Genomic DNA, 9,992 nt, shown 5'->3' on the forward strand with positions numbered 1-9,992 from the left:
GCTTAAAGTCAGCATCAACCATGAACTAAATCTGCCTTTACTTTTAATAACATTTCTGTGTTTATTTCAGATTTAGTCAGTCGTACACTTAGTTCTTATCAGTGTTTAAAAGAGGACGTGTTAAAACACTGTTTAGTCAAAGTTAAACACGAAACATCAAAGTTCATTATAAGTGGCCCTTCGAGGGCCACCATAACGCTCATGTGGCCCTCGGTGAAAATGAGTTTGACACCCCTGCTCTAGACTCTTTCAGAAGATGCCCTACAATGTTACTAACGCGTGTTCGGACCACCTCAGGTCATTCAGAAGACAGAGGAGGGGGTGAACACAAACAACCCGGGCTTTTGCTCCTCTTAGTCTTAACCTCCGAGCAAGGTAAAAAAAAAAAAAAACTCAGTGAGGTACTGGCAGAAATGAACTTACTGGCTCCTGAAAAGGTGAGCTGGTGYAGTGCTGAAAGCTTTGGAGACCACCCAGCCGCGGCCTGCTGGTTTCTCAAGTCAAACCATCATAGTTGGACTGCTTTTGGATGCAAACTTGCGTCAATTTATTTTTTATTTTATTTATTTATTTATTTTTTTGCTTGCTGCAGACGAGGAAATAATTCCAGTAAATACCTACAAACTTTATTGGCACAAAGACTGGCTAAAAGATGCAGCAATGTGGATACAACCTTGAGTCAGATAAAATTGTAACTTTAAACACTAAAAAGACATATTTTGATCTTCGCAGCATAATACGAGACAAGAGTGATTCTGTGCCTCCTCTCCCGATGCTGCTTTGAGTGACAGGCAGCGTCAGAGCAGTGGCGTTTTACCCCCTTTTGAAGCAAAATAAAGAAGAAGCAAAAATAACATTATTGGTTTGAGAGCATAGAAGGATCTAAGAGTGATGTCAGGGTTAAACTGAGCAAATGAAAAAAGGGGATCGAGTAAAAGGGGTGCAAAAAGGTGGAAGTTAAAGTAAAAAAAGTATTGAGAGCGAGACGTAACAAAAAGAGAAGGAAACCAGGCAGTCAGGCTAAAACCATCAGTGTTGACCGATAAAAAGGAGCGCAGAGGGTGGAGTGCACACTCTAGCATCAAGTGGTAAAATCACACAGGCCATGTTTAGAAACACATTCAGGAAGACTCTTCTGAGTTGCTGTGGTATACAGCACAAGGCCCATCCAGCCTCAAAAGGCTCCTTCTGCACATTTCTGTTGCTCTGTCATTATCCTGTTCCTGTGGTTGTTTTYAGTGAAATGTCCAACAATAGGCCTGTCAGCCCATAAAAGCTCCACATCCAGGTTTGTACCATGCGTAGTAAGTACACTACCGACTAATTTAGAAATACATTCCCAAAAATACTACAGTAGTTTTATATTTGATATCTTCATGCTTGAGGATGTCTTGATTTGATCCTTTACCAAAATTAGTATTGCACCCAAAACAACTTATAATTGTATTTCAAGTCTGCTTTGAACTTTCCACAGGCACAAGACATAGTGACAGATAAAAAACTAATATTTTATCARTGTTTGTTTATCTGTTGATCTTTTAAGAAGATGTTTTGGAAGAAGTGTTGTGTGAACTATTGCGTGGTTTGTGTCTTCAACGTTGAGAGGTTTCTATATCTGGAGAATTAAAGTGGATTTATGATGGTGTAATCCAGCTAACCCATACTCAGAAYAAGGCCACGATGTGATCTAAAACAACTTAAACACACAAAATCTTACTGTTCTTTAACCAAACACTAAATTGTGGATTTTTAAAACAATACATCTGTTTTTTAAGAATATGTTTCATATGTATTGTGTGCAATGTTGATAGTAAACAATAGTCTCTTCAATCATCTTCTCTTTTTAAGCATCAATCTACATTCATTCAATTTTTTTTTTTTGCTTGAATGTTACAATTTGAGAACATTTTCAGTAAAAATTTTAAAAAGATTGGCTATTTATTGCTTAATATATCGCATTTGTTATTTTTGGACAAAGTCGTCTTTTTTTTCTCCCTCCAGCACGTTGAGGTTGTGTCTCCTGCAAACAGTCTAATAATTATATCAGAGAAACTGACGCTGCACCCACATTCACCTGAAACAGGATTATTTATAGTTTTAGGTGAGTAAAATTAAACAGACAGGCACACAGCTTTGTCTGATTTGTATTTCTAATTTGATTTGAAGAAATAATTCTGCAGTAATTCTCCAGATTAACAGGGTTAAACTGAGAAAAGAAGTTCCGATAAGTAATTAAAAAAAAATCTGATTGTAAAAATCTTAATGGCACATATGTCTTAACTCATCTGCTTTAAGCTCCAAGCAATGTTTGAACTGACAGACAGTTATATTGCTGCAGTTTTAACCACTGTAGGGGTCACCTCGAGTGAAGAAACAAGATTTACTGCCTCGAAGCAGGCCTCGGACAGGCCTGACGAGAAGACAGGAACTCAGTCACAAACTGAACTCTATTTAGGCCATGACAGGTCATTCCAACCGTGGAAGAGAACCCCTCAGTTCTCTTAATCAGATAATGGACAGAACAACTCTTCTGTTCGTGATTCATTTGTTGTTTAACTAAGAATGTTTATGCATTTGTTAAATCATGATAATGACTGTCACAAAAAAGTGGAACCACTTCTTTTCTTTTATCGTGCCTTAAAGATTTATAATGGTATAAAAATAATCACAGAGAATCTGATTACAATGTTTTCATTGTGTTTTTATGTAAATCACTTTTTTATTTTATTGTGGACACAATAATATAATTGTGGATTTTTCCTGAGAAAATCTTTCATTTATCTGGACTAACAGAAGGTTCAGAACTGATTATAAAACTGAAATGCTAATTAATCATCATAAATGTTTTGCAGTGATTTCTCTTAGAGTCTATCAGAAGAAAGCTGAAAAGAGGTTATCATATCATGTTGTTGAACAACCACAGAATTTTAACCTTGGGCTGGCGCCGGCTGGCAAAWCTTTATCTTTCTTTCTCTGACTCATCTCTAAGCCTGAAGGCGGAACCAAAGTTCGTCTGTTTCTTTTACTAACCCGGACGGCTTTGAGCGACACATTCTTCTTCCTGATTCCAACCTAGGAAGACAGCTGGGATTCTCTCCGGAGAAACCTCAGTTTGGCTTTAAGTCTGATCCCATGAGCTAACTAGGGGAGACTTCACAGCCAGGGACCCGGCACGCCTGCCGGTGGTCTCACCCCGAGGCTGAGCCTCATGAGTGTTTTTAACTCCCGAGGGGAGATTTTATTTTGGAAAGAGAACCGGATATGGCTTGAATTTTTCTAGCTTGGACTGAAACAGACGAAAGTTACCTGTAAAAACACCTGCTCGCCAACGACCGGTAAGCGAGCCAACATCAGTTCCCTGACTGATCGGAGGCGAGCCAGCTCCTACCCTGAGGGTGCCTTAAGAAGACACCATCACTTTTAGCTCACCTCCTACACCACTGACCTACCACAGCCACAGACCTTCAGAAGTTACAGAACTGGTTAAAATCAATCAAACCACGTTGATGAAATGATGAAAATGTCTTGATTTTTTTTCTCTGTTGGGTTTGCGCTGTCTGAACACAGGGGGTTTTACTGCAGCTATTCCTGTACTCGATGAGCTCAAAGGTCCAGAATTAGTAGTGGTCATATCAATGAGCTCAAAACSAGCAGARTGTGTCCATGGGGYAGAATATTTTGCCTTCTAWTRAGRCTCTTTTGGAGTTGAGTGTTCTGATCAATGTCAAGAGGAGATATGATAAATAAAATAATAACTCCCCTGACAAATGTGGGACAGCRACCTGTATCACCCCATAAATCCAACTTCATACAYCCACTGAASTGCTGAAATCGGCTCAGATTGTCGCAGTTTCGCGAGGAGCTCGGTACGGTGTATCCCAGGGGCTATGGAAGGTGTGTGCGAAAACGAATGCCGAACAACAATGTGACTGTGCRTCTTTGGTTTGACTTCGGATGGAGTATATGGAGGCTTAATCTGTAAATATGTATAAAAACTGAGAATGGATCAATAAAGGTTTTAAATTTCCATTTAAAATTGTCTAAATAGTTGAAAAACTCTGAACAAAACAATACACAACAAGGTAAGTAAATAAATATTTTACATCATTTACTAGGAGGAATGACTTTATGTGGCAAATGAATTTTTTAGGTGGGGCATCACCCCATCTGAACTCACGGAATGGGTGTGCCTGCCATTTGTCTATGTAAACGGGCGGGGCTTAAAAATTCTACTGCAGTCAWTCTACTGGGAAGCTCTTGTTTTCTGTCGTTTCAACTTTGGATCCTGTCTTGCTTTACGGGGGTGGGGGGGTCATAATGCAAAATCAACTAYTTTTTAGCTTTAAATCRTGTYATAATGTCATTCCTTCATCAAAAACATACCCAAAGTTTTGCTTTGACTCATTCATGCATGTTTGAGAAATCCTTGAATCTCCTGTGGTAGCCATGTGGAGCTGCCTAAATGYCTGCTGGTACAAAGCACTGCCTATACAAAGCTCCTCACACCCCACCACCTAAGAAATGTTGTGGAGATGTGCTGAAGTGAGAGTGTCTGAAACGGTAGGTGGTTCTTAAAAAGGCAGAGGTTTATGTCAAGGCATTTAGATAGACTAGGTAAATGCTAAATTCAAATTTATTTTTCATATACACAGCATTTCCATAACAATTGAAGGTAACATACAGTATGTGCCTAGAGAATGCATAATATCCCCCTTTAATATTTGTTGATGGTTCTAAACAACAGTGCTGTGGTCATTCTGCAATTCCATGATGCCAGTTTCATGAGTGTAAGGTACACACTGCCGAGGGACCTGGCTGGCTGGATTGGTTTGGGTGTGAACAACCAAAGGCGGTTTAAAGAAAGGGTTGTCTTTGCTGGTGTGAAAAACTATGACATGAAAGGAGATTTAGATGGAACAAAACGCTCTTTTTGCCAATTTTGGTGTCCATTAGTTGACTTGTCTTTTTCTGTAACAAATCTACAATGATTCTCCAGACAGTAAGTGCTCTGACAAAAACACATTTTGTTCCYATTAAATACAAAACCAAATTAATTCAAAATCATTTGACAGTGGCTCTTTTCAGACTTTGTTTAAATTATTACTCAAATGAAAACAAATCAAAACTCATAGAGGTTAAATCATTTACATGTTCAGWACAATATGAATATGTGTGTCATCTTATGACGAAGCAGAGCTACTTCTGAGCCCACAGTGTCACATTCATGTGTGACAGAGAGTCACTTGTCACATTACTGTGTGCGGGTTTATGGTCTGGTTGTTACATTCCCCTGTACTACGAAAGTCTTCCCCTTTCTAAGGAATATTAATTTCTGTATGGTCTCCAACCAAAAGTTCTGTGCAAAAACGTGGTAAGGTATGATGAGGCTAGGCTCCAGTGCTGGTTCTCATTGACAAAAYATGAGTCAACCAGAGCTAAAACCTGATTATCCAAGTATTGAGTTTATATTCTGAGAGCCAGATTTCATGTGCCAGCGTGTGAATCTGCTCTAGGCTCCAGGTGCCCCGGACTTCCAGATAAAATACAAAATAGTACAAAGACAAACATATACACAAAGAAACTCTTATCACTGTGGTTCCAGTTGCAACCACATCTACACTGCTGTTGGCTGCGCTGTGGGAAGGAGATAAATCTTTTGGAGAGAARGGTTGGGAAATCACTGTTACAATCTCCTTTTCGGTATGCTGACTTGTTTAGATCATCTACACTTTAAAACTTTGCCTCCTGGCCAAATAAAGGGGTGAAAAATGAATAAAAATATGTAGTGATTATCCTTAAAATCAAGACTTTTCSATCTCTCTTCTTTGTCTTTATCTGTCAACTTTGTGCTTATTTCTAATCTGAGGATATGAGTCTGAAATATTTGCAAGAAGTTGCACAAAAAGTTTCTGTGATGTAGCACAGTGACTAATAGACAAAACAAGAGATATGAGAGGGAGATTAGGTTGTGAGATTACGTGAAGTGAAGAAAAAGTATTGATAGTTAAAGGATAGCAAGTCGAGACAGTTGTGTCCAAAGGTATTTAAGTCCCTGAAGCAGAGGGAGGGACTATGGTATGGATGGATGAGTGACAGTTTGATGAAGGAGGTGTAGCAAGAAGGAAATTACACTCCTCTCCCTGCTTCAGCCTCATCTCCCTTCCCCCTTGTTGCTTCTCTCTCATCATTAGTAAGGAGTTGTGCTTCAAGGTATCCCTCCTCAAATTACCTGAAAAGAGACATCCTCTTTTGTTTTGGCCCTTTCTCTTCCTCTGTCTGCCCTGAAGGTTAATTCTACCTGTCAGATCAAACAGGCAGCAGGTCCACATAACAAAGCACCTCTCTGCCATCATTCTTTAAAAAGAGTGGGAAAAAAACCCAAAACAAACAAAGAAAAACTTAAAGCCTGATAAATGTTTTAAAGAGAGAGGAAAGGAGAGGCACTGAGAGGAAGGTGGAGGTCATCAGTTTGCACCAAAAGCCAACAGAAAACAAAGAGTTAGTGTTCGTAGGCTCGTGTTTGCTTTGACTGCCAAAAAAATTAACTAACAGTAAGTCAAACTGCATGTGAGTGTCAGGAATCCTCAATGACCTCTAAAACAAGGTCACATCTTATGTTAGACCTAAAAGTCCGTCAGCTGGGATGCAATTCAGAAAAATCTCCCACACAAGAYGTCCACACACGTTTAGAGACCACACCTGAAGCTGATGGCTTGTAGTTTCACCGGTTAGACAGCTTTTCTGCACCCTGCCCTAAAAAGCAGTCAACTGACTTATCTCATGTACTTGTTCTTTAAAAAAATTATCCACATTCAAAATGAGAAACCTGAACTTGTTAAAAAAAAAATAAATAAAAAATAAATAAACAAGGCCTTCTAAAATGTAGGTCTCAATTTATGTTACTCTGTGATGAAGTCACTTTAACAAATATAACAAAGAGCCTATCTCTAGTAACTACAGTGGTTGTTTTTACACTTTTGACAATAAACTGCAAAATAGACATTTTTTACAGAAATCCAAAAATAAAAAACAAAATTTTTCTGATTCCCCTTTCAAGCATTAAAATTAGACCTTTGTTAAATATGCCAATACAAGCCCACTAAAAGTAACGAGTTTGGGGTTTACTAGCAATGTTAACATGCTGGTGTGTGGTCATTCAGAAAGTCCACTAAACACAGTATTCAACACAATACTTCATAGATAATTAAATAAACAAATGATCTAACCAAGAAAAAGTGTAGGYGCCAAACATTTAAACACAGAGATGATGAGTCAGAGTTCTTTAAAAAAGAAAGGCTACCAAAACACTTTGGACTGATTAAAAACTGACTGAAATACTAGCTCATATTTGAGAGACATTTATAAGAACGCTTCATGAGTTAAATGTATCTGAATAATTTACCTAAAGCAGATGCCACAATTGGAGGATATTTAATATTTCTCCAAGTTGGTGTTAAAATATTCCAAAGTTTTTATATCTCATATGTTTATGTTGTATTATATTTTTATAATGCAATTTYTTATATAAGTATTTTTTGTGTTACCTTCTCTGATCCCAGTTGAGCCCTGTTTGACTAAATTCTGTCTGGTTCAGTGACTGTTTATCTGCCAATAATTCGTTACAGACACTAATAAACAAATCATTAGATTTATGAACAATGTATCTTTTGACCAACGTTCCAGCACAGATGAAACTAGAGCCTGAACAGAGGCTTGTGTGTGTGTGTGCACATACAAAAAATGTATGATTGCAMACATGTTTACGTTTGGAAGACAGCAGAAAAACTGACTGATTAATCAGTTTAACAGCGAGCCTGCGCTCTGTCAGCTGACTCTTCTGCACTGAGAAACTCAACCCCTCATGTCCTCAGGGCCACAAGCAGTTTCAACAATTCAGTTTGGTTTCCAAMACACTTAAAAACAGATCTGAAAAGTGGTTTGGCACACTAAAAAAATGTAAATACTCAAAAGCATAATATGTTTTAGTCAAACTGTGTGCCTCTGCGCATAAAGAAAACGCACAGGCTTCTAGGATTTTTTTTTACCTGGTAAATTTCCTTTTTTGATAAATATCTCTAAAACTTACAGCAGTCAAATGCAGCTTTATTGAGTTTTGTCAAGTTGTAGCAAGATAAAGTCAGACCACTTATAACAACTTGACCACACAAGCTGTGTTAAGGTTTAATGTTGGCTTTATACACTTCTTCCTGTCTGTAAAAATATGGTTTACTTGTGCTGAAAATGAACATCTGCTCAGGTTTCCTAGAATAAAAACATCAGTCAAGTGGACCCCAACAGAAGCATAATCTCACACGCTCAGGATGTAAACAAACAACAACTGCACCTGCAACAAAATGTCCACTTGACCTTCAACAAGACAGGGAAAATCTTAAATACTTATTAAGAATGTGCAGTTTTATCTTCACTTTAGACAGCGGCAGCCAAGTTCTGAAATTCCAAAAACTCTGGGAACAGACACTTTGCAACATTCTCACCACATCTGATGAAACACCATCAGGTCCATGAACCAACTATGGTGCATTTCTGTTGGGAATTTGGCTTGAGAGAGCAATTAAAAACACTGCTCAGACTTAATTACAAACTAGGCTAAGTTCTCAGAAARTGGAAGTCACTGCACACTTCTTCTACACTACGGCCCTTTTCCTTGAGCAAAAGGAAGACGTACAAGTTATTTTAATCTTAGTCGACACAAGCTTGGCATGCTCCAAGTTACACAAGTCTAGACTAACAAACATTTTTAACAATGAGTCAATTTCTTATTTTTTGTGTAAACTAAATGTCTTTTTTATGTGCTAAAGATGCTTCTTCAATGTTCTGACATCCTCAATAGTGACATATTAGTGGGCAGTAAAATATACAAGTCCTTAAGGTAATATTTTACAGCAACAAAAAAGTCACCAATAAACACCTGATGCAATTTTCAAATAAAAAGTTAGAAATGGAGATATGTGCAGTTTGTCAAGACAAAGCGGTCTTTTGTTTTCTTTGTGACCAAGCAAAACCTCATGATCCCGTGAAGAGGGTGGTGTTGATTTAAAAGAAAACCATAAAAAAGTGTCTCTCTACTTCTGTCCTTAAACAGAATGCAATGTGTGCTGCATAAATACACCTGAAAAGCCTGTGTTTGGTCAGAAACTTTCCAGTGGATCTTACCTGCAGTATCCGGTGCCATTGGCAAAGGCATGACATGTAGCATTGTTCACACAAGGTGCCTTATTGTCCACACACTGCAGAGCTGCAAGAAACAAGAGTCAATTTAGAGAAGCACCCACAATCACACAATTAAAAAAGTTCATTTACAGGGTTCCTGCAGCTTAAGGCAAGTTAAACTTGAGACTTTTTAAGACCTCTTGAATGCCACTTGAAATTTAATTTAAAACCAACTACACAATAAGCACAAATGAAAAATAAAACTCAGTTTAGCTGTAAATTATTAATTATTTTTCAAATAAATAAATGTTCTCAATTACTTTAATATTTGAGACAAATAGAAATCATCCTACTTACAATGTGTTACATTATTTAGACCTCTGAAAGATTAATTTAAGACATTTTAAGGCTAATTAAGGCCTTGATRAGACCTGGATTGATGAATTCAATGCCTTTTAGTGCTTTAAAAGGATCTGTGGGTACCTTGATTTAAACCGTAAACAATAATCTATTGCTTATTTATCCTTTTCTTTCAATTGCACAGAAGATTTGACATAGGGCTGCCAAGATTAATCGATTAATCGTTTTCCTTTTTTTGTTGTTGTTCTTTACTTTGTTTTTCTCTCCAAACTGCTTTGACACCTTCCACTGCCACATCTGCCTTTCTGTCCTTGACACACATGCACAGTAGTGGTAACTGGGGTAGACTTTGAACGTCACAAGACATTATACAGACAGGCTCTAGTATCATGGGCTACGTTCACACTGCAGGTCTTAATGCTCAGTTCCGATTTTTTGAAAAAATCCGATCTTTTTGTGTG

At 37.9% G+C, this 9,992-nt stretch overlaps 1 protein-coding gene across 1 annotated transcript in view; it reads right to left on the reverse strand.

Annotated features, from left to right (window-relative positions):
• The window catches only part of notch2 (notch receptor 2), a gene marked incomplete in the record, with an annotated part of 60,662 nt that overhangs the window by 30,678 nt on the left and 19,992 nt on the right, over nucleotides 1-9,992 (reverse strand). The window contains 1 exon segment of the mRNA XM_014004650.1: nucleotides 9,175-9,256. Within this exon segment, the coding sequence (XP_013860104.1) occupies nucleotides 9,175-9,256 (82 nt within the window).

The sequence above is a fragment of the Austrofundulus limnaeus genome, unplaced genomic scaffold (assembly GCF_001266775.1).
Source record: "Austrofundulus limnaeus strain Quisiro unplaced genomic scaffold, Austrofundulus_limnaeus-1.0 Scaffold25, whole genome shotgun sequence".
NCBI lineage: Eukaryota > Metazoa > Chordata > Actinopteri > Cyprinodontiformes > Rivulidae > Austrofundulus > Austrofundulus limnaeus.